This window comes from Peromyscus maniculatus, chromosome X, assembly GCF_049852395.1.
Source record: "Peromyscus maniculatus bairdii isolate BWxNUB_F1_BW_parent chromosome X, HU_Pman_BW_mat_3.1, whole genome shotgun sequence".
Lineage (NCBI taxonomy): Eukaryota > Metazoa > Chordata > Mammalia > Rodentia > Cricetidae > Peromyscus > Peromyscus maniculatus.
The window spans coordinates 50,598,645-50,623,480 of record NC_134875.1 but is presented as its reverse complement, the minus strand read 5'-3'; the positions used below and the strand labels follow the sequence as shown (position 1 = coordinate 50,623,480).

Here is a 24,836-nt window from a genome sequence, read left to right as displayed (position 1 = left end):
CATCATGGCATCAAGAAGAAGAAGACCTGGGACCTTGCCAGGGCGGCCTGGGACCTAGTACTTCTTCTTTGAAAGGGTGAGGCTGGGAGCCTTTGTCTTAAATATCACAAACTGCTCCCCAAAATCTTTTTGAGGTAGGTGGATCCACACAAATAGGTGTGCTTGTTCCAGAATACTATTTTAAGGTGTGTTGCATTTTTTTATGTTGTATTTGTTTAACTCTGTGAAGCTGTGTTACTTGCCTGTCTAAAACACCTGATGGTCTAATAAAGAACTGAATGGCCAATAGCGAGGCAGGGGAAAGGATAGGCAAGGCTGGCAGGCAGAGAGAGTATATAAAAGGAGAGAAAGAGAAGAAGAAGGAAGGAGCTAGCAGCCAGAGAAGGAGGAGGACTTCAGGGGCCAGTCGCTCAGCTACACAGCAAGCCATGGAGTAAGAGTAAGATTTTCAGAAATAAGAGAATGGGAAAAGCCCAGAGGCCAAAGGTAGATGAGATAATTTAAAGGTAAGGAAAGCTGGCAAAAAAATAAGCCAAGCTAAAGCTAGGCATTCATAAGTAATAATAAGCCTCCATGTGTGATTTAGTTGGGAGCTGGGTGAAGCCCCCCCCCCCCCGAAAGAGCCAAAAAGCAACAACGTTTACAGAATCGCCCCAATGATATTTTCAAGGGGGATAATTTTTTCAAATTAAGCAAATTGGTATTTTTATTTCTTTTAGTGCTCTTGAGATCATAAAAGACAGTTTTATATGTGACACTAGCAGATCTTTTAAAAATCAATCTATCTAAAATCTATTAACATACTACATGTTTTTTGCTCATTCACTACAAATGTCATCTGTTCCAAAATAATATCTATATAAATTTAAGGACAAATTAAAGCATAAAGAAATAAAAATTCTTAAATTCCTCTGTGAAGAATGAGCATGGCCTGAACAATAGAGAACAGTGAGGTGTCCTTGCGGTGACTCACATCTGTCCTCATCTCTGTGATCTCACTAGTCTTTCTTTTTTTTTCTTTCCATGATAATATATTGCCTCTTACATTTTTTCTTTTCTTATTAAATTTTTTCATTTATTTTACATACCAACCATAGGAGTTTCCCCTCTCTCCTTTCTTCCTATTCCCTCGCCCATCTCCTGTTTACACCCCTCACCCACTCTTCCTCCTTTCCGAAAGGGGCAGGCTTCCCATGGGAGTCAACAAAGCATGGCATATCAAGTTGATGCAGAACCAAACTCCTCCCCCTGCATCAAGCCTGAGCAAGACATCCCACCATAGGGAATGGGTTCCCAAATGCCAGCTCAAGAGCCAGGGACAGGTCCTGATCCCACTACAAGGAGCCCCACAAATAGACCAAGCTACACAACTGTCACACACATGCAGGAGCCTAGGGCAGTCTCATGAAGGCTCCCTAGCTGTCAGTCCAGAGTCCATGAGCTTCCACTAGCTCAGGTCAGCTGTCTCTGTTGGTTCCAAGGGTGATAAATTTTTATACATAAAATGTAGTATAAATTTTATATAAAATCATTTAGCCAGGCCCACTAACTCAAAACAAAGAGCAAAGTTCAAATAAAGAGCTGGAGTCTTTCACACACCAACCAATCTACCAAAGACATTTAAGATAACCTGAGTTATTTTCAACTAAAGGTTCATCTATAACTGAAATAACCTTACTGCATATGCAAATAAAACTGCAAACAAAACATTGGGCTTCCAAATGCCTTCCAAGTAATTTGAGTTATTTTATTCACATCATGAAGACAGATTTTCCCTGGAGTTTTTCCTGTTCAGAAAACATTTCAAGACCTTGCTCTTCTGGGCTGCTTCTTGACATGGAAACATTTTAATGTCATTGCTTTAGCCTTGATTTGGAATTTTGCCTCTTCAGCCAACTTTCTGCTCTACTAGCTGTATGCTTGGATTTTTTTAATCTCCCCTGATGTAATGGCTACAAATCCCTTCCCATCCTAGCTCCCAGACTTCAACCTAAATTTTCTCAACAAAATATATTTACTATGGCATATTTTCTAAAGTTTGGTCTCCTTGTTGTTTGGTATTTTACTTGGCCAATTCTATCAACAAATGTTTTGTATGTATTCATTTTGTACAAGGCATTGTTCCAAGTACAGTGGATGTAACAAAATGGAAAAATCCCTCCTCAAGGAGCATGTTGTCTAATTGAAGATTTTTGAGCTAGGAAAGTGCGTTAGTTACAAAATACCTGACAAAAGCAATTGAAGTAAAGAAGTGTTGATCTTGGTTGATTGTTTGAGGATATGGTCCACATGGCAGAAAAGCAATGGCAGCAGGAATGTGAACTGGATGGTCACATTGTGTCAGCAGTCAAGAAGCAGAGAGAGATAAATGCTAGTCAGCTCACTCTCTCTCTTTCTTATTCAATCTAAGACCCCAGACCATGGTGTGGTGCTGCCTGCACACGGGGTGGATTTTCCTTCCTTAATTAAGCCTTTCTGGAAACACCCTCATAAATACAATGAGAGCTGTGTTTCTTTGGTGATTTAAAACCCAGTCATGTTGACAATGAAGATTAACATCATGAGATGGTTTCTTATCTTTGATATGTCCTGTTAACACACAATAACTTCCTCCTCTTCCTCTTCCTCCTCCTCCTCCTCCTCCTCCTCCTCCTCCTCCTCCTCCTCTTCTTCTTCTTCTTCTTCTTCTTCTTTTCAAGACAGGGTTTCTCTGTATAGCTTTGGCTCCTTTCCTGGAACTCACTCTATAGCCCAGGCTGGCCTGAAACTCAAAGAGATTTGCCTGCTTCTGCCTCCCAAGTGCTGGGATTAAAGGCATGCTCTACCACTGCTCAGCCACAATAACTTAAGTCATTTTTAAGTTTGTTATTAGCCCAACTGAACCAATGGTACTTCCTCTTCATTAAAAAAGTTAACTGAGTTCTCCTTGGAGGAGGTGAGAATGGGAAGTGGGTTGGAGGAAAAGGCTGGGGGGTGGGAGGAGGAAGGACAGGGGAATATGTGATTGAAATGTGAAATGAATAGAAAATCTCTTAATAAAAAAAAGTTAACTGAGGACATCCATCATCTTACTTTCCTTCTCAAGTATTCGGTGGAGAAATGGTTCAGTGGTTAGGAGAGTTTACTGCCCTTTCAGAAGACTAGAATTTAGTTCCTATGCATTCATGTCAGGCCACACACAACCACCTGTGACTCCAGCTCCATTCTCTTCTGGCCTCTATGGATATACCACCAACATGTACATACAGTCACAGTTATATATACATACATAAAAAGAAAAAAACTAAATCTTAAAAAGAATATTTTCAGGAATATATTGCATAAAGAGTAAAGTTCTTGACATGGTGTCTCATTTAAACCTTATTGTTTGACTTGAAATTTCCTTCCTTTTTAACTTTTAAATCTCCAACACATTCCTTCAAAGTTTAGTACATCCCATCTTATTCTGGATCTTTTCCACTTGCTCACTAAGAGCATGGTATTTTCTTTCAGTTTCCGTGTTTATAGTTAGCATAGATCAGCTGGTAATTACCTTATGCTACTGTGATTGATTTCTGACATACACATGTGTATACACACACACACACACACACACACACACACACACACACACACGCCCCATTCTTTTTCATCTAGATAGCTAATTATTGAAGACATGGCCTTAGCAGACTGCATCCCACAAAAGGTGCTTAATAAATGTTTGATGAAGAAGGCAAAGGAAGAGTTATGGGGCTGCATGGCAATAAGAATGATTTTGAGGGCAGAGAGCTTAAAGAGGCTTTTTCAAAAGTATGCAAAGGTCAATCAAGGACTCAATGTATTGGCAACTTGACTTAAATCCTCATTTCATTACTAGAGGAACTTTAGGGAGATTGAAATGACAATAGAAAAGGACTTTGGGACTACTGAGAATTTACATGGACTATGAAGGACAAGTTTGGTGTGAGACTGTTTCCTAGTGATCTCATAAAGTCTCACCAACATGACTGCCTAGACATGAGCTGAACAAGGACAACAACAGACATGCCAAAATGGATGAGGGGGAGGGAGACCATGAGACCTCAACACTACAAAAAGCACTACAGGCAACTAAGGAATGCTGAGAGTGGGAGAAATAGTCTTCCCCAGGGAAGTGCACACCACTTGGTTATGTAATTCCAAACAGTGAACCCTGAAAATATACATATGAGTAATATTATACAGATTGAGCAGACTGTATTTAGGATTATTTATGTATATGCATATATGCATGTAAAAATTAGTGAAAAAAGAGGCCATAAATTTGAAGGCAAGTAGGGAGGGGTATATAGAAGAGGTAGGAAAGAAGATGGGGAAGGAGGAAATTATGTAATTATATTATAATATCAAAATTAAAATAAAGAAAAAAAACTTGTTTTAAAAAAGTTACTAAACCCAAATAACTATAATAACATTATTGACACAAGATAGTAAATCAGAAGTGGAGATTAGACATGGAGGGGAAATGATAATTTAATCTCTAGATGTCATATATAGAATTTATATTAACACAGAGAGCCAACTGGACATATTAAACAAGCAGTAAGAAGGGGATTGCCATTCAATTCACTGCAACCCATACTGGCATAGTGTGTACTAGGTACCATTCTCTATTCTGGAAATAGACAAAACACAGCCTCTGCCTCCAGACTTTATGATTAACTGGGGAAAACACTAATACAATTGCAGTAATATGAATTAATAAGCAGAATTACTGAATTATGGAAAGTATTATGTAAATATAAGTAGGAGAGTGACTGATTGTATAATTACCAATGAGAAAAAGTTACAGAAGGGATGATTACTGAGTTTGAAGAGAAATAGAAGTTTGCTTAATAAACGAGGACATACCTTGTCAAGTAAAGGATAATCTCAGGAAAAAGTATAGGGCATACAAATGCATGGCATTCTAAACAACAATAAGAAGTCTGAAATGATGAAAGCAAAGGGATGTCTGAATAAAGATGGGTAGTGCAAAGGGGATCATGATTATCAGAAACCAAAGACAGATGCTATTATGGTGGGCTAGAGAGGAAGAATGTGTAATGGTTAAAAGTGTGCACCCTAGAGTTGAACCTGGATCCAAATCTCATCCCTATCACTCTTAATTGTATAGGCTCGAAGAAGTCACTTAATCTCTCTGGGCTCCTGTTTCCTTATCTATCAAATGGGAATAGTGATACCTGCCACAAGTGATTGTTTGGGGGGATTGAAAGGTGATAAATAGAAATGATTACAGCGGTGCCTGGCATAGCATGAGTGTGCTGTAAAGGTTAGCCTAAGGTATAAATTACAAGTAACGAGGCACTGCACCATTCTCTACTCTACCAGCAGCAGCCTGACAAAGAAATTTTAATGGGAAGTGTCTATGTTTCCAGGTCTCTGAGCAATGACCCTGGGGAACTAGAGAGATCTCTTATTCTCAGAAGAATGAGAGTTCCTTGAAATGGTATGATGTCTACCTTGGAAAAGTAGATGTAACTTAGGGAAAGAGTCTAAGAAAAACAACAATGGAGACTGTTGATATAGAATAAATAAAACCTGTCGTTATTGTATCCTCCCCTACTCCCGAAAGTGGTAATAAAGAAAAGTAAGGTTGTCATTCATTGGCAAATATTTTGGTTAAATAAGAAATACAAAATTGGGGCTGGATAGATGGCTCAGTGGTTAACTGGCTGCTAACAGTTAACCTGACTGCTCTTGCAGAGAGCTCGGGTTTAGTTACCAGCTGCTACACAGTGGCTCACAACCATCCATAACTCTAGTTCCAAAGGAACCATCACTCTCTTCTGACCTCTGAGGGCATCAGGTACACACACGGCGCACATACATATATGAAGGCAAAACACTCATGCACATAAAATTTTAAAAAATCTCTTAAAAGGAAATATAAAATTATCCAACAGGAACTGAGGAACTCTGTTCGGTTGATGGCTTCTCAGAAAGGAAGAGTCAGTTGGGCTTTTTTAAAAGGTGTGGGCCCTGGTGGGTTGACCGCATTCCAGTGAATGGCCCCCACCCAGAAGTATATGGGCAGAACAAATTGGACTCAATGGGTTCTTTTCTTTTTCTTTCTTTCTTTCTTTCTTTCTTTCTTTCTTTCTTTCTTTCTTTCTTTCTTTCTTTCTTTCTTTCTTTCTTTCTTCTTCCTTCCTTCCTTCCTTCCTTCCTTCCTTCCTTCCTTCCTTCCTTCCTTTCTTTTTTTTTTTTTTTTTTTTTGGTTTTTCGAGACAGGGTTTCTCTGTGTAGCTTTGCGCCTTTCCTGGAACTCACTTGGTAGCCCAGGCTGGCCTCGAACTCACAGAGATCCGCCTGGCTCTGCCTCCCGAGTGCTGGGATTAAAGGCGTGCGCCACCACCGCCCGGCTCTTTCTTTCTTTCTTTCTTTCTTTCTTTCTTTTTTAAGTGGTGAAAAGAGGACAGGAAGATGAGGAGGGTAGGGATGGATCTGGGAGGAGTTAGGGGAAGTAGTTGAGGGTAAATATGATCAAATACTTCATATGGAATTATAAAATAATTAACAGAACCCTTTTAAAAATATCCAGCAGGGAGCTGAAGGGGCGAGGAGATAAAGGGTCTAGGGGATTTGGAATATGTAGAGGAATCTTTTGAAGAGAGAGTGTGACTGACAGTACAGTCCCTCCTCCCCAGCTAATCCAGCAGTCTAGCTCCTTGGGTTTTGATGCACTCAAGGAAACCATTGTCTATTTCTTGGCTTTCTAGAGCTCTGCTCAAGTGGTCCTTGAATACACTCTTGGGATAATTGTGCTTCTCTGTGTCACTGCTCTGTGTGCTGCTGAAATGGAACTGAACCTTGTTTGCCGGCCCCTGCCGATGTTCCTCTTCCACTAGCCCAGGCGTTCATTTAAAAGAGCTCCGTTTGAAATATGGTATTGCCACTTAATTAGCATTGCGATATGGAACAAATTAGTAAAATTCTCAAAGCCTCTGTTTTTGCACTTGTGAAGTGAGGGGAAAAAAGCTTCTGCATTGAAAAGTTATAATGGTCATTTAATACATGGACTATTTTTCTGTGTAGTGTTTGGCATATTGAGTGCTTCAAAGATGTCTGCTTCTTGTCTCTTCTTTCTCCATTATATCTGAGGAGTCCCATAATCTCCTGCATTCACTTTAGCACCTCATGGGACTTCATTCCATCCAATATCAATAGTAGTAGAGAAGAGAGGAGATAAAGAGATCTGTCCATGGAAAGGCAATGAATAGTGGCTGTTTATTCAACTCCATCCTGACTTTGCGGCAGAGATAGCTTGATGTAGACAGTATCTCAAAATAGGAAAAGTATTTAGATATTGGATAGAAATTCTTTCTAAGCCAAGAAATATGAGTAAAACATTATGACAACTATGTGAAAAAATATCTACACATTCATATGTTTCATGTGAAAATAGATCTGCACATTCACATATTTAAAATCAGAAGGGAACAAGGAAAATGGAAAACATTTTAAGCCAGTAGAAATATGTTGTTGCACTGGAATCTTAATATTATTGTGCCTGTGGAAGAGGATCTTCTTTCCTTGAGACACATGAATCTTCTTGCCTTTTTTTTGAAAGAACAGCAGGAGGACAGGGTGCTGGAGTAAAGAGATTTGCATGGTGGGAATAACATTGCCCCATCTCATCTGTCCTGCCCAGCCTTCTATTAACCATCATCACCTACCAGAGGCCCGGAGAGCTTCCTATCTGTGGTGCTTCAATGCCCTTACACCATTAATATCATCATCTCTACTCTTCTTCTAGGAGTGGATCTTATCGAGGGAGGTATGGAAGAAGTTGTGCATGTTTAGCTGTCAGTCCGAACCTTTGAGAGCCAGCAGGGGACAAAGGCAACAATCACTGTCTAATACTTTGGACTTTCTTGGCAGGTGAATACTGCTATGCATGAGGCAAAACTTATGGAAGAATGTGACGAGTTGGTAGAGATTATCCAGCAGAGGAAGCAAATGATTGCTGTTAAAATCAAAGAGACAAAGGTAAAACCACAGTGCTTCAGTGAAACCAAGGTGCAGTTGACTTTTGACAAGAGTTGGAGTTAATTTCTGATGATTGCTGTTTGAAATTGAATCATAAAATCCAAAAGAAATGAGGTCATAGGGAGAGATACCAAGTAGTAATATTTGGCCTTTGCCGAGTCTGATAAAAAATGATGGCAGCTCTGGGTGCTGCAAACATTCTATGCTTTGACCTGGATGTTGGCTGTGTGTGTGTGTGTGTGTGTGTGTGTGTGTGTGTGTGTGTGTGTGATCATTTACTTAGGATTTAGTTGCTTTACTTTAGCATGTTTTCAGTTTATTTTTTTAACCTTTATTTTGTGTGTATGGGTGTTTTGCCTGGATATATGTCTATATATCATGTGCATGAAGTGCACTTGGAGGCCATTGGATCTCTTGGGACTGAAGTTAAGGTTGGTTATGGGCCAGCATGTGGGTGCTGAGAATAGGACCCAGGTCTTCTGGAAGAGTAATCATTGCTCTTAACCACTAAGCCATCTCTCCAGCTCCCTCCTCTCACATTTTAAGGTAATAAAGATAAATAAATAATCGTAGAAACATAGGTTTGGATTCTAGAATAAATGTGACTGCAATCTTGACTGCTTGGAACTTACAAAATGTGTTGGTAAATTATTGTGACTCTGTGGGAAGGATGCAATCTGATATGGTAGAGGTGGGCATGGTAGATCAGAACATAATGCTGCTGAAGCCAGGAAAGCAAGTTTGGAGACATACAATGATTTCTGGTATGACTTCTGGAAGATGTAAAGCAGACTAGTGATAGAACATATGGAAAGGAAAAGCATAATAATTGCTAGAGAGAGAATAGTATCATTTAACTTATTAGATATAATAGATGAAAGGGAGAGAACAGAGTCAAATAGCTGAAGATTTCTAAGCAGGGAACTGAAGAGTAAGGGTTAAAAAGGGATCAGGTTAGAGTCTCCATGCAGCTTCTGTATGTTTTTTGGCTTGTTGGCCTGCTGGTAAATGATAGTGATTATAAACCCTTGCTGTGGGTACAATGGGAAATGTTGCAAGTACCTCATTTGATGACCAATACTTTGTGCCATGCTGGGTGGTTCCAGCTAACATGAACTGAAGTTTCCAAGAATACATTGTGGTAGGTGTAAAGACACTTAGAGAAATATATGCAGCTACTCATAAATAAAAATGAGCTACTTTTGTTAAATGTGTGCAAAAATATATTGCCAATATAATGTAAACAATGGTGATCTCTAGGTGGTAGAATTTCTTTTTATGTTTGTACTTATTTTTGTAATTAACACACATTGCTTTTACATTCAGAACAATGTTATTAATACAAAGAGAAGGTAGATAACAGAGAAATGGCTGAGTGCAAAGTAAATAATCAAGATATAGTTTGGGCGAGAGACTTAGCAGCCGGGATGAGAAGGTGAACAGTTGATGCAGGAGCCATGGGATATTAATAACCCTCACTTTTATAATCACTGGGGCAGATCTCCTTCATGTTATTTTATTGTTTTTAATTAAGCACAGTATGTTTTATCTCATCTTTTCTCTTACCAATCTTTTAAGGTTATGAAACTGAGAAAATTGGCACAGCAGGTTGCTAATTGCCGCCAGTGTCTTGAACGGTCAACAGTCCTCATCAACCAAGCTGAGCACATCTTGAAAGAAAATGACCAAGCACGGTTTCTACAATCTGCAAGAAATATCGCTGAAAGGTACATATGCTCCTTATACTCTTTTGAAATGCCTGCTCTTGTGAAAAGGGGTGGCTCAAACTCACTTAATTCTCTTCAGCCATTGTATAGTAGCTGCCCCCTGAAGATTTTTACCAGCTAGGTCATTATTGAGCCTCGGTGATAAATTACCCTGCAGATTTCTGGACCCTTTTCACTGTCTTTGCTGTCTGCCAGCTGTTTTAATGCACAGCCTTAAGCTTCCTGCTAGGTCTTGAGCAATCTGTTACTGTTGTGGTGTATGAGAAGAGAAACACTGGATTACATTGGTAGGATGTGTCTTTCCTAAGCCTGTGCACTTTAAAAAAATCAAATTCACCCCTATTCTCTTGCCTCCAACTTCTCTCCTATGCCTTTATTCTACTTTTCCCTCCCTACTTCATGTGTTCTCTTTTTTTTCAAAACTACTGAGTTCACTTCTTGTCTGTATGTGTGTTGGTGTATGTAAAGTTTTCATTGTTTGCACTTAGGTTTTTTTTTGCATAAATTCCTTAGAATAGTAATTCTTCAGCTTTTTTTTAATCACTTGGTCTTTAGAAAATTAATGTCATGAGCATTGTTCCAGAGTGTCAAAGAACTCATGGGTCATTAACAGACTATCTATTGGCCCAGAGTCAATGCTTTAAAGTAAATAATTGTCTAGTACAGCCACCAATTCAAGGGGCTGCAGTAGACCATTAGGCCATATTGTGGGGATTTATTAAGGCAACTCCACATACTTAAAAAGGAGGTTTATTTTGGGGGTAACTTACAGCTAGTAAAGGTGTTGGTTACAGGATCCGGAAGAGGTGAGGTGCAGTCTAGCTGGGTTCTCTGGAGAACTCCACTCGGTCTACTATCCAGCATCCAGGATCACCAGGAACCCAGAGAGCCGGCATATCTAGATCTTGGGTCTTAAGGCCCTGCCTCAGATAGGCGTGACAGTTACCAGAAGCCTCACTGGGGGTAGTACTTTCAGGTCAAAGATGGAACAGCTAGCTACCCACTACAAGACCAGATATGATCTCTTTTACAAATTTCCCTCTTATTCACTGAAGACTTTTGGTTTTTAAGTTCATGGTCTTCCTCCTATTGGTACTGTCATCACTCTGGGAAAGTTCATTCAGACAACTAACCCATGTAATACTCTAACCGCCTAGCCATCCACCTTCTCTGACATCTTCCCCAGAGACTTCCAACTTGGATTCATTTCATCCACTTATTTTTCTGGACCGCAATGTCCAGTCATTATCATCCCTCAGAATCACACAATCTTCAACTAAAACATCACATTTTCTAACCACAACCTCTTCTTAAATTCAACGTTATTGAGACCTCTAAGTCTTGAATCATATACTTCCCTATTTTGTACAAGTGACACTTATCTCTACTTTGTTCTAAGCTTACTTGGGCTTTGTGATTTATCACTTTAGCCAATCTTTTTTTTTCCCCCCAGTTCACCTTCCCATTACCCTTCAGATAATCAGTCTGACAAAATCCCAAACCTGAATCAGTCTACCTTTTTTCATGCCTGTATTGTACTTTCTGAATTTTTGGAAAATCACACAACAATCACAGGACTGAGTGTGCAGTACTGACCTAACTCTTTCTGTGTTGCTATGGTCTGCTTTCTTTTCAACCTATCTCCATCATGCTATTTCAAATCTTACGTACTCACCTTAAATTTCAACACTGCCATGTTTCTACTCACGTTTACTAAATTGTATAGATAATGGTCGGTATAAAATGACTTCTCATATCAAATTTCTAGACATAGCTATGTCTACATTCCTTACTTCCACCTTCCTTCTGGTACTAATAAAAGATTTGTCTTCTCATTTGTGATTTAGTTATGTGCATCCTGGTTTCTTATAGCTTCAGTTTTCCACACAGTTGATGGTTTCACATCTACTTTTATGCCCACTAATGTCTCTATAGCCTAAAAACAAAATAAAAGCCCATAATTTTCTTCTACCTCATACCGTCTCTAGTTGTCACCGGATTTCCCTTCTCTTTGCGGACAACTGTTTTCTATTTCCTCACTCTTTACTTTCATTAAATGTTAAATCTTGTTTGCATAAAAGTGATACTTTGTATATAGTTAGAATGTAAAATATAGAAACATCACTCTCCTATTATCCGCTTTCTGCTCTCCGATGATGATGGTGATGATGATAACAAGTTATTTTATTTTGGGCACCTATTTTAACCCTTTATTAGTATTAACACAAAGAACTCTTACAAAAATTTTATAAGGTAGATATTAATATTTCCTGATTTTACAAATGAGACCATAAAACTTAATAAGCTTAAATAACTTGCCTAAGATCACCCAGCTAGTGAGGGACAGAGGCAGTGTTCAAATCTGAGGAGTTTTGCACCATTATCTACAATGTTGCAACAACACCAAGCAATTTAAATTCTGTTAGATATTCCTATTGATATGACATTGACATTGATATTTTATCTATTCTTCATTTTAGATATTGACTTCTAAAAATTTGGCAATATTTTCAGTAACTATTTTGTCAAACATTTTAGCTTGCCTCCTTATTTTTTGAAAACTCCAATTATATGTTTATTAAGATGTTTGATATTGTCCTGTAGTTCACTGATGTTCTAGGGAGATTTTAGGGTTTTTTCTTCTGTGTGTTTCTGTTGATATTTTTCTAGTTCATTAGAATTTTGGTGTATAATGTTTAATCTTCTATTGACCCTTTGAATATATTTTTCATCTTAGATATTGCAGTTTTCATCTCTAGCAGATTGATTTGGGTCATTTCCAAATATCTTCCATCTCTGTAGGTTATATGTTGAATAATGCTGCAATGAACATATGACTGCAGATAGGTTTTTGACATAATGACTTTTTCCTTTGAGAAGTAAGAATATTGGATCATATAACAGTTCTATTTTTCATTTTCTGAGGAAGCTCCATGAAATTTGCTAAAATATATATAATAGCTACACTAATTTACATTCTCATCAACAGTACACAAGGATTCCTTTTCCTGATATTTTTATCAACTTTTATGATTATTTTTTAAAATGATTGCCATCAAAGCCTACAAACTCAGATTTTCCAAAATTTTGCCAAATTGTGTCTTGGTTATTTGTTCTTGGTCATTTTTACTAGACACAAGTGACTTTAAGTTATGGGATCTTGTCTTCTTTGTTCATCTTTCTCCCTTTTATATTCTCTCTTACTCTTTTTCTAGGAGTATAATTAACTAGATAGTGGGCATCTAAGATTTTTCCTCTAATTGAAAAACAAAATTTTATCTGAGCCTTGTAATGTAGTCCAGTAATTCCAACTATTAGGGAGGCAGAGACAAAAGGATTGAAAGTTCAAGTCCCGTTTGGGCTGTACTGAGTTGAAGGTCAACCTAAACAGGTTTAGTGCAATCTATCTCAAAGTAAAATGTAAAAAGAGTACTGAGGATGTAGCTCAGCCAGTTCCTACTACCACAAAAATGCCAAATAGCTGTTTCTTGTTTTCCATGATTTTCTTCCTCTTTCTATTTCTGCAACATTTATTTAAATTGCCTTTCATTTTTCATTTCATTAAAAGATACTCATTTTTCAAATAAGTATTTATTGATCATTGAGCACATTTGCCCTAAATCCCTCCATTTTCTCAGTGCTCTCTTCTGTTGGTCTCTTTTGTTCTTGAAAATTTCATCCCCATAGGAGGAATTACCCTTTCTGAGTAGATGGGGGGTGGGTAGGAAGGAGGTAGGGGGAGGGAACTGGAGAAGGAAAAACTGTGGTTGGTATGTGAAATAAATAAATGAATGAATGAATGAATGAATGAAAGCTTCACTTCCACTTTCATGTCATACATGATTTTATGAATCTGTATGAAATCTAGAAACCACAAATGAGAGGAAAGCATATGATGCTTTTTGAGACTGGCTTCATTTGCTTAATATGAATATCTCTAGTTGCCTTTATTTTCCAACCAATAAAATAGCTTCATTTTTCTTTATGGCCCCCAAAATACATTAATATATGCGTTAAACACACATGTGCATATATATCATATTTTCTTCATTCTCCTGTTGTTGGGCACCTAGGTTGATTCCATAACTAGACTATTATGAATAGTGCTACAGTAAACATTGATATACAAGAATCTCTGTGATATGTTGACTTGGAGTCCTTGGGGTAAATACCCAGGAATGTTATAGCTGGGTCATATGGTAGATCTATTTTTGATTCTTGAGTAGCCTCCATACTGATTTTTATAACTAGTTTACATTCCCACTAGCACTATATAAGAGTTTCCTTTTATCCATCTCCTGGCCAGAATTTATCATTTTTTAAATGGCTATCATTCTGACTTGGATAAGATGTAATCACAATGTAGTTTTTATTTGCATTTTTCTATGGCTAGTGAAGTTGAATTTTTTTTCATGATTGTTGCTGCTTGTATTTCATCTTTCTATTTTTGGATTTGATCTGTGTGTATATATGCATGCATATGTGTATGAAGGTGCACATGTGTATTTATATGTGTGCACATGTGGTGAGCAGGGGACAACCTTAGGTGCCATTACTCAGTCTCCATCCATTTTGTCTTTTGAGATGTGCTTTCTCACTGGCCTAGAATTAACCGAGTAGGTTAGGCTAGCTGGACACTGAGCCTCAGGGTTCTACAAATCTGCCTTCCCAGCACTGGAATAATAAGTGTAGGCTACCATATCTGGCTATTTTTTTCATGTGGGTTCTGAGGACTGAACTCAGGTCCTCATGTATGTTGAGTAAGCACTTTACCAACTGAGCTACCACCCCAGCCCCCACATTTTATCTTTTGATAACTATTCATGTCATAAACCCATTTACTGATTGTATTGTTTGATTTATTGTTGTCCAGTGTTTTGAGTTCTTTGTATAGTCTAGATATTAGCCCTCAGATGATATAAAGTTAGCAAATGTTTTCTCTAATTCTGTTGGCTGTTTCATTACTCAGTTAACTATTTCCTTTGGTAGGCATTTTTTTTTTAAATTTCATGAGGTCCCATTTATCCATCGTTCACATTATTTCTTGAATGACTGGTCAAGTTATACTACAGAGCCATATTAACTAGAATAACTAACTAAAATGATCCCTGACTCAAAAACAGAAACATAGATTGATAAAATTAGAATAGAAAATCCAGGTATGAACCCATACAGCCACAGCCACCTGATTTTTTACAAAGATGCCAAAAATACATATTGGAGGGGAAAAAAGCAGTCTCTTCAACAAATGGTGATTGGAAAAAAGAATATCCACTTGTAGAAGAGTGAAGCTAGACCTCCACCTCTCACCCTGCATAAATATTAACTCCAAATGGATCAAAGATATTAATGTAAAACCCGAAACACTAAAATTGTTAGAGGATAAAAGCAGGAGGAATATTTCCAGACATGAGGTAGGATGCAATTTTTTGTCTTTTTGAGACAGGGTCTCAATTTTAGCTGTTTTTACATGGAACTTTCTCTGCCACACAAACTGTCATCAAACTCTGAACAACACTCCTGCCTCAGCCTTCTGAGTGCTAAGAATAAAGGCATGAACTGCCATAGTTGACTTTCTTAATTTTATGTCCATCTTTCTATTAAAATTAAACCTTCAGCATTCGTATTTTTACTTACAAACATTTTATTAATTCCTTGAGAGTTTCATACATTGTATTTTTATCATATTCACCCTCTCCCCCAACTTTTCTCATATTCACCTCCACCTCCTTAGCCACCCAATTTCATAGTCTTTCTTTTTGCTCATCAATCATGTACAGTTTGTGCTACTCTTAGATGTGCATCCTGCCCTGTAATACGGCTGACAGACCAGGAGTTTGCACCATTAAAGAAAACTGACATTCCATCTCTATCAAATGCTATTAAATGCAAATAGCTCCTCAGGTAGGGGTGGGACTCCATGCCCATCTTCCCTCCTCCATACTGAGATTTTTGTCTGAATTGAACTAGTTAGTGCATGTCTTGGGCATGCTGTGAGAACTGTTGAGTTCATATGTGCAACGGCCCTGTTGTGTCCAGAAAACAGTTTCTTTGAAGTCCTTCCTTACTTCTGACTCTTAAAATTTGTTACGTCCACTCTTCCTTGAAGATCCATGATCCTTGAGGAGAGGATTATCATATAGGCATCCTAAATGGGATAAGCACTCTATAGTCTCCTATTCTTTGCATGTTGACCACATGTGGGTCTCAGTGTTGATTGCTATCTACTGTAAGAAAATATCATCTAGAATCCTATAGTAGAAATATATATATGTATATGGCAATAGAAAGAGTTTAAATGAAGGTACTCTATAATAGGGGGATAACACCCCAACTAGATACCACAGCCTAACACATCAAAAAAACTCAGTGCAAAGGAATGGGTTATCTATTTTGGAATTTATGGTCAGTGGGATCCCATAGATCCTGAAGAACATTATAGACTATTGCCATTGCTCTTGGTTATTCTGCAGAACTCGGTGCTGAGAATTTATTGCTGAAGACACCACATAACTTGAATCATAAAACATGTAGAAATTAAGCAGGTACTGGCCTGCTTTCAAATTGATGGAAAGTACTATATAAACTACTATAAGAGAAAAGTAATTATCAATATCACTGAACTGTGAACTCCGGGAACTACAATAAGGACTGGCTTGGCAAGATACAGCCACTGGTAAAATAGTGGCACAAATGCCATGGGTGTAACCAATCTCTTTCTGCTTCGGATCAAAGGCCTGCCTGCTTCATGAGATGGAATTCATACCTGGAATCATTAATGGGGACAAGAATCTGTGGTTAGATAGGTCATAATCCCTTGGCAATGACCTATTGTACTGTTGTTCTGCTAAATGGCCATAGTGTTAAAATGAGTCCTAATGAGTTATTGCCATACCCATAGAGCAGTGCATTTCTCAACCCTCATTAGAGCACAGCTATGTTGATGATTCCCAAATCTCTATGTAAATCTTTTCATGGGCTCAAGTGTGTGGAAAATGATCCTTGTTTCTTTCTTAGCATTCTATTGTTATTTTGTTTTTATAAACTATTTGCTTATGTCTTTAGAAGCCCTGCATTGTCTTAGTTTTCTTCAAGTTTATTCCTCTTTTATGGGCACGTAGATTCATAAATATGCCACTTTTTAAAAGCATTTAGGAGACAAGTTGATGCTAAATGAAAATTAATTTACTACGAGTTTAGCCAAAACATGGAAAGACTTCTATATTCTTTCAGTCCTTCTATTTCAGAGTTCCAGTGTTATAGAAAAGATGAAACAAAAGTCAGGAGATATACATAGGTTAAGATATCAGAACTGTGTGAAATATTTTTCTAGGAGGCAAGTTCCTCTGATTGGCACCAGCACTTAAGCCTTTCCCTATACCCAGCACAGGATTCTTGGGGAAATGATAATTCTTTGGGATTCATTGTTTCGGCTCTCTGGTAGCCAAAGGGAGAGGCACAAGTGTCTGTATAGTATCTCCTCTCCAGCCAGGCCCATTACATCACTTTCTGTACTTCCCTGAATAACTGGTAAACTTTTGACTTCCCTTTTAAATTTCAGCACTGAAAGGTGCTGGGAAGCTATGAGGGGGCGGGGGCAATTTGTTGCTTAGTGAACTTTGCTGTAGGATTATAAGACAGAGTGCCAGCTTTTTATTGTTGGATCTCGGCTGTCAGTTCTGTAGGTGTTTTCTTTTGGGTCTGTTTCCCTTGGAAGGAATCCTGCACCCTCCTGCTTTGGGGAGGCAGTGTGCATGAAGTATATGGAGTGGGGCAGGCTTATAGGCCCTGCTGTCAGCCTTCTAGAGGCCAAGCAGGGAAGGAGACTGAGACATTCCAGACTTTTTTTTTTTTTAAGTAAAATGTCAAAACTCTGCCGAAGTAAACCTCACATCTCCTGCCAGGCTAAGGAAAGGGCAGGCTGAGTGGATCTGTAGCTCTTGCTGGTCTTCATGCAAACTTTCATCTTTGTGTCACTAAATGAGCTCGATGTTGTTGGCTTCCTCATCCAGCTTCCTCTGGTCTGTTGTTGGTTACTGAACATCTGTCCCTTTCTAGCTTCCAAACATTTGTTGACAATCTCTTAGTTGCTGGCATCTATTTGTTTCATTCTCTTTGTCTTTGTGGGTTTAGGCCATTTTTATTCTTTTTCCTTCCAGTGGGATATTAGAAAAGCAGAAATGAAATATATATTGAAACCACTATATTTAACTGTCCTTACTCTGCAGGCCTCTGAAATGTTTTCTCCCATCTTAACATTATTGAAAGTGTTCTTTTCAAGGTCACCAAAAGAAGACCTTGTTGCTAAATATAAAAGATGCTTCTTTGTTTCATCTTTGCCTTTCATCTTATTGGTATCTCAGGAGCATGTGTCCTTACTGACCACGTTTACTTGCAATCTCCCTGTTTTGTCTCTCATAAAAATTCCCGTTACCTGTCTGCTTTTCTTTCCTTTTCTTTATTTCTCTTTCTTTTCTTCTTTCATCATTGAGAGCAGCTCTTCCTTGATCTATTTCCTTAATGATACTGTTCTTCCTGATTCAATATGAGGACAGTTTCTTCTCCCTGCACACAGTTTTCCTTACAAATCCATTAGCTTTTAAAGCTTCAATTTCCATTTAATTATGATCAAATGCTATGTTGATGATTCCCAAATCTCTATGTAAATCTTTTCATGGGCTCAAGTGCATGGAAAATGACTATCCATGTGATACCACTTGAGAATCGTCTACCCAATATAAATATCTTTTTCTCTGGTCTCTCACAGAATCTGAAATTCATCCCTATTCTTATTCATTGTATTGTATTAAGGTACTATCACTTTACATAAAATTAAATTTTAGCTGGGAGACATATACTCCTCCAACACTTATTTGATGATCTTGTGTGATGATCAAGGCTTTGAAATATTGCCATGAGATGCTAATGTATAAACACAGAATTAGGTTATATATGGTATGCTGAGAGCATTTGTATCATTGCATGCATCTCAGTTATTTGTTTTGTAAGAATTTTATGAAGGGGACCGATGAGATGGTTCAGAAGTTAAGAGCACTTTCTGTGTAATCATGAAGACTAGAGTTAAGATCCTACCACCTGGGCTGGAGAGATGGCTCACAGGTTAAGAGCACTGGCTGTTCTTCCAGAGGTCCTGAGTTTAATTCCCAGCAACTACATGGTGGCTCACGGCCACTTATAATGAGATCTGGTGCCCTCTTCTGGCATGTAGGCATACATGCAGGCAGAACACTGTATACATAATAATTAAATCTTTTTTAAAAAAAGATCACACTGCCGGGTGGTGGTGCCGCATGCCTTTAATCCCAGCACTCAAGAGATGGTACATGCTTTCATCCCAGCACTCAAGAGGCAGAGCCTGGTGAATCTCTGAAAAAAAAAATCACACCACCCACACAAGATAATTGGCCTACCCATGTCTGTAATCCCAACTCTGAGTGGTACAGAGACAGGAGGATTGCTGAAACTGCCTGGATTCTAGTACACATGAAAAACATGGACTCCATGTTTGGGGAGAGATCTTATCTCAAAGGAATAAGTGGATAATGATAGATGAGGACTCAACATCCTCTTCTGGTGTCTTCATGAATGCATAGACTCATATACCTGCACACACACACACACACACACACACACACACACACACACAAATAAATAGATGAATATTTTTTTTTAATTTTTATGAAGTGGAATTAGTGTCAACAAATATTTAATTATATACTGTTTTGATATACAGTTATTCTCTGACATATCTATCAATTTCAGTTCCAATAAGATATGTACATCAGCACTGAGATACAGCTCCATACTGTTATCCTCAGTAGCCTGAAGAGTTCTCCTAAACTTTCAGAGACCTCATTCTAGACCAACCAGGATTCATGGATTTGATGTAGAAAAGAATTTCAAAACTAGCCAGTATGCTGAAGCAGAATTGGAGATTTTGTTAAAGATATTTTAATATGACATTAAGCACAAGGGTTAGGAGAAAGAGGTACCCATGAAAACAAAGGCACACCCAAGAGCATGAATGTGACCTTCCTTAAGAGAGTTACAGAGAGGAAAAGACAGCCATGTATGGATATGAACTCCTCAAGGGAGTCACAGAAAATAAGACATACACAGAGGATAGGTGTGGGCTCTTCAAGGAAGAGTCATAGAAAATAAAGCGTACCAAAGTTGTGGATATGGGCTCCACAAGGGAGACATACATATAGCATTAACCATATATACCATTGTGGTGGCTCTCAGTTACAGCTTAGAGAGGTTACTAGCTAAGAAACCTTTTTCCTCTCTCTTTCTCTTTTTTTAAAGAACTGAGGTTATATATGGTGGCTCTGGAGATGCCTTGGACTGAATTCTCATCTGATGGGTAAAACCAGAAGACACTTTGGTTTTGCAAGGGGCTTAATACATGCCTTTTCTCTGTAAATGGGCTTTCTAGTGAGATTCTAGAAAAATACAGGTTTACAGCTGGGAAGTGAGAAAGTCAAGCAGTTGTTAATTGTGCTAAAATACTTCCTTCATTTCTGGCAAGAAGCCTTTGATTTCTGGGTGAGAGGCCCTGCCTTTCTCATGTTCCCAAATTTTCCCTGTCTTTTTATTTTGCCTCATGTAGGCATTGTTTAGTATAGACATAAAAGCTCTTATATTATCTTTACTTGTAATCTAAATGTGTTTTAATCATAATTTTCATTTCTTCAATTTCTCATGTATTTGGATTTTTTTTTTGAGGCAGAATCTTGTTATGTAGCCCAGGCTGGACTGGAACTCGTGATCTTTCTGCATCAACCTCCTGAGTTCTGGGATTCCAGGTGTGTGCCAACATGCTCTGCTATGTACTTGCTCTTTAAAATCTTGTCAGCTATTGTCCCCATAGGACATTGTTACTATTGCTGCTGTTGTTGCTGCTGTTATTTTTGAGACAGGGTATCAGTGTGTAGGCTTGGCTAACCTAGAACTAACTCCCTAGTATGGGCTGGCCTCAAATCCTAGAAATCTTCCTGCTGCAGCCTCTTGAGTTCAGGGATTAAAGGTATGCACCACCACATCCGGCTTGTTTTCATGTTGTTGTTTTATTTTTTTACATTTATTTCTTTGCTTGTTTTTCACTCATTTATTTATGTCTCTTTGTGGGTATGTGTGTGAACTCATAGGAGTGAGATTGGAAAACAACTTATGAGAGTTGATTCTCTCCTTTCACAGTGTGAGTTCTGGAGATCAAACTCAGGGAGTCAGGCTTGGTGACAAACACCTTTACCCACTGATCATCTCACTGGCCCCATTGTTTTCATATTTTTTGAATCAAGTTTTTCAAGTGTGTGTGTGTGTGTGTGTAGAGTCAATTAGAGGATTGAACCCAGAGATTTTTGACTGCTTAATCCGCCCCTTTCAGTTTTGTTTGCACTCTCGTGCCTGTCACAGTGATCTCGGGCAGAAAACACAGCACTACACTGTCACCTGCAGCAGCCTAAGGAGCGCTTTTCAGAGACCTTCACTCAAGTGAAGACAAGGTTCTTGACTACAAAAAGAATTTCAGGCCGAGTCAATACGAAGCGGAATTGGAGTGTATTAGGAAGGAAGTTTAACATAGATGTGAACGTGGGTGTCAATAGAAAGAAAGGTGCTTGGGAAAAGGATACAATACAGTCAAGAGCATGAGTTTGGGCTTCTCAAGAAAGCCTTCCCCCTGAATGCCTTAGCAGTAGCTGAATAGAAGATTTTAGAGGCTTTTGAATTATATAGCTTGGGGTGTTTCAAAAGAAACGCCTCTACTCTGTCTCTTTTCTCCTTTTTGATAAGTGAAATAATGGAATGTGTCTGTAGGAGCCTTGGGTAAGATTGCAACCTGATAAGGCAAAACCAGGGGTTCTACAGGTTACACAAGGGTGTTAAGACATGCCTTTTATTGTAAATGGGGTTGTTATTGTGAGATCCCTTAACAGTTGAAGGCTTATAGCAGACATCCCTTAATTTTCCTGCCCTGCTATCCCACCTCATTACTACGTCACTTACTGCTTATTCCTAGGGGACTTAAAAGATCTGATTGACTTCCCTCCAGTATAGCTTTAAAACTGCTCTTAAAACATAAATGTAGGCATATCACTCCTTTATCTAAATTGCTCCAATGGCTCCTATTATTCTTGGGTTAAAGGTCTAAGCTAAAAACAGATCATATAATACACTACACGATTTTGCCTCACTCTCTACCCTTTAAGCAAGGGGGAACATATTTAGCCTTTGTTAAGTATTCATCATGTAGATCATGGCTTAAAAGTAACTTCCAGCCAGACATGGTGGCACACGACTTTAATCCCAGCACTCTGGAGGCAGAGACTGAGGCAGAGGCGGAGGCAGGTGGATCTTTGAGTTTGAGGCCAGCCTGGTCTACAGAGTGAGTTCCAGGTGAACCTGTGCTACACAGAGAAACCCTGTCTCCAACAACAACAACAACAACAACAACAACAACAACAACAACAACAACAAAGTAACTTCCTCTGGGAGAGTTGTCTTTGTATTGAGTTTATCGCTTATTTATTTATACTGTCATGTAGTATATTCCAGAAACATCTTCATTTTCAGAAATAGTCAAGAGCTATTGTTTATAGATATGCAGCAGAGTATATGTTTTTGCTCAATTCCTCATCCCTTTACAAACGGCTCAGTATAAAAAAAATTCTGTTCTGATTTTACTCTACTCCATGCCTCTTCTGTCCACTAGAACATACATAGTGTTTCCAAGGTAATGTTTTCTTCCATCTTGCCATTTGTATGCACAAGGACCTTCATTGACTCTGATTTAGAAGGTCTGATACAGGACTGAAACCTGACTATTTTTGTAAAAGCTCCCCTAGATAAGTCTGATTAATCATGGGATCAGAAGAATTGCTGACATACATAAAAAGTACACTTAAAATTAGGAATAAATAAATGGTTATGGAAACAGAGTTTAGAATCAAATGGATATGGATTCAATTAAATTTTGACTTTTACTATTGTGTGTGATCTTGGCAGCTTACTTAGCTTTTAAATGTGCATGCTTCCTCACTTACAAAATGGAAATAACATCTACTACATAACATTGTGGTAAGGAGAAAATTAGATAATTTATGTAAATTTTCACTTTCATGCACAGTGCCTTATGTATATACTAAGCATTCCATAAACGTTAGCATCATATTGTTGTTGTAAGTCATTCAGTTAGTCATTTAACATATATTTATTCACTATATGTCTAACATTGTTTTAGGAACTATAGAAGACGATATAAGTGATACACAATAGGATCCTTATTGCTGGGTCTCTTCAGAGTAGTTGGGGAGATGAACCCAAGGATGTAACTCAGTTGGCAGAGTGTTTGCCTAGCATCCACTAAGCTGTGGGTTGAATCCCCAGCACATCCTAAATTGGACATGGTGGCACATGTCCATCTTCCTGACCCTCAGGAGATGGAAGTAGGAAAATCAGGAGTTCAAGATTATTCTTGGCTGTATAGCAAGTTCAAGATTAGCCTGCAATACATGATACTCTATCTCAAATAAATAAATAAATAAATAAATAAATAAATAAATAAATAAATAAATAAATAGATGGGAAAGAAGGAAAGAACTCATTTGGGACATGAAATTATCACAGTATTATGCAGTCAGAGAATAATATAATGAAATATAAATGTTGTAAAAGATAAAATAATGAATAGTATTAATGGGAAGGCATTAATCCAGCATGTTGGTTTGTCAGTTAGCATGAAAAAAGAGATGTAGAAAAACAATCTTAAACTGCTCTTACCAAGCCAGCAGAGGTCTACTTTGATGCTGCCTGCCAGATGGAAAATGATGCAGAGGGGAAAAAATCCTGTATTTACTTCTCAAAATTAAGACAGAATGGAGGAGTGTGTTTGAGGGGTGAACATATGTGTATAAATATGGTACAACTCTTAATTGGTTCCTTACGATTAAAATTGAAACTGTTTCCGTTGGAAAGGCAGAGATATAGTATTTTCACTTCCAAGTGATTTATTTTTACCTCGTTAAATCAGAAATCAAACACTAGATGAAGGTTCCAAGCCTATTTTGATGTATATTGATGTTTTTTCTTTTTCTTTTCAGGGTCGCTATGGCAACTGCATCTTCTCAAGTTCTGATTCCAGACATCAATTTTAATGATGCCTTTGAAAACTTTGCTTTAGATTTTTCTAGAGAAAAGAAACTATTGGAGGGGCTAGACTATTTAACAGGTGTGAATGTACTGTGCTTTCCTTCCCATTTTTTCTTTCTGTTCCCTTTTAGTCTAAAGTAATCTGAAAAGGAAAAGATTTACGAAGAGAATTTTTTAAATAAGCTTTACATAACACATGTACCTTTTCAGAAAAGATCAGGTATGTTCAGGGTAGTATGGTTGTAGACCACATGTACCTTTTTAGAAACAATATATTTTAGTTCATGTTACATAAAAGAAAAGTGGACATCTTAGGGGCTATGACTCATTGGCAGGGATCTCAACCAGTATTTCATATAGTTCAGTCCTCAGTAGCAGCAAAAAATAAGTTTTATCAAAACAAATTTGTCAGATTTGTTTCTTATAAAGTATCATATCATTTCCCTAAGCTGTTAGGACTCAGAATTAGTTTTCCAGACAAATTTTTCACAACAAATAGGTGTCAGAAGCTACAATGGTTAAACTGATTGAAATAAAGACTAATAAATATCCATAAGCAATGCAAAGTAAAAGATGAAACCAGCTTATTAAGAATGCTTGGTACTTTCAGGATTACTCAATATTTGTTTCTTGAGAAAAATCTACATACACACAACCTTATTGTTTGAAGTGATATTGTTATTGTATCAATGCAGCTATTATTTGTTATCTCCTTCCTTCCAGACACTAAATATTAACTTTGTATCATTATTCTTCATAACAAATCTATACGGCAATGCCCATTTTACAGTGGGAAATTCTTATTAATTTGCATTTTAAATACTGTCAAATGTCTAGGAGAAGATTATTTTGAAATAAAAATAAGTTGAAGTGCATATAACAAGAAAACAGTATTGCTTTGCTATATACATATGTGTTTTGACAGGC

The 24,836-nt window shown here is 37.9% G+C and overlaps 1 protein-coding gene across 4 annotated transcripts in view; it reads left to right on the top strand.

Moving 5' to 3' along the window:
• The window catches only part of Mid2 (midline 2), a 106,044-nt gene that overhangs the window by 66,199 nt on the left and 15,009 nt on the right, over nt 1-24,836 (top strand). For all 4 annotated transcript variants that reach the window (XM_006970308.4, XM_015992229.3, XM_015992218.3 and 1 more), the window contains 3 exons: nt 7,903-8,010; nt 9,589-9,737; nt 23,861-23,988. In XM_006970308.4, coding sequence (XP_006970370.1) covers nt 7,903-8,010; nt 9,589-9,737; nt 23,861-23,988 — 385 coding nt within the window. The remainder of the gene's footprint in view (nt 1-7,902; nt 8,011-9,588; nt 9,738-23,860; nt 23,989-24,836) is intronic.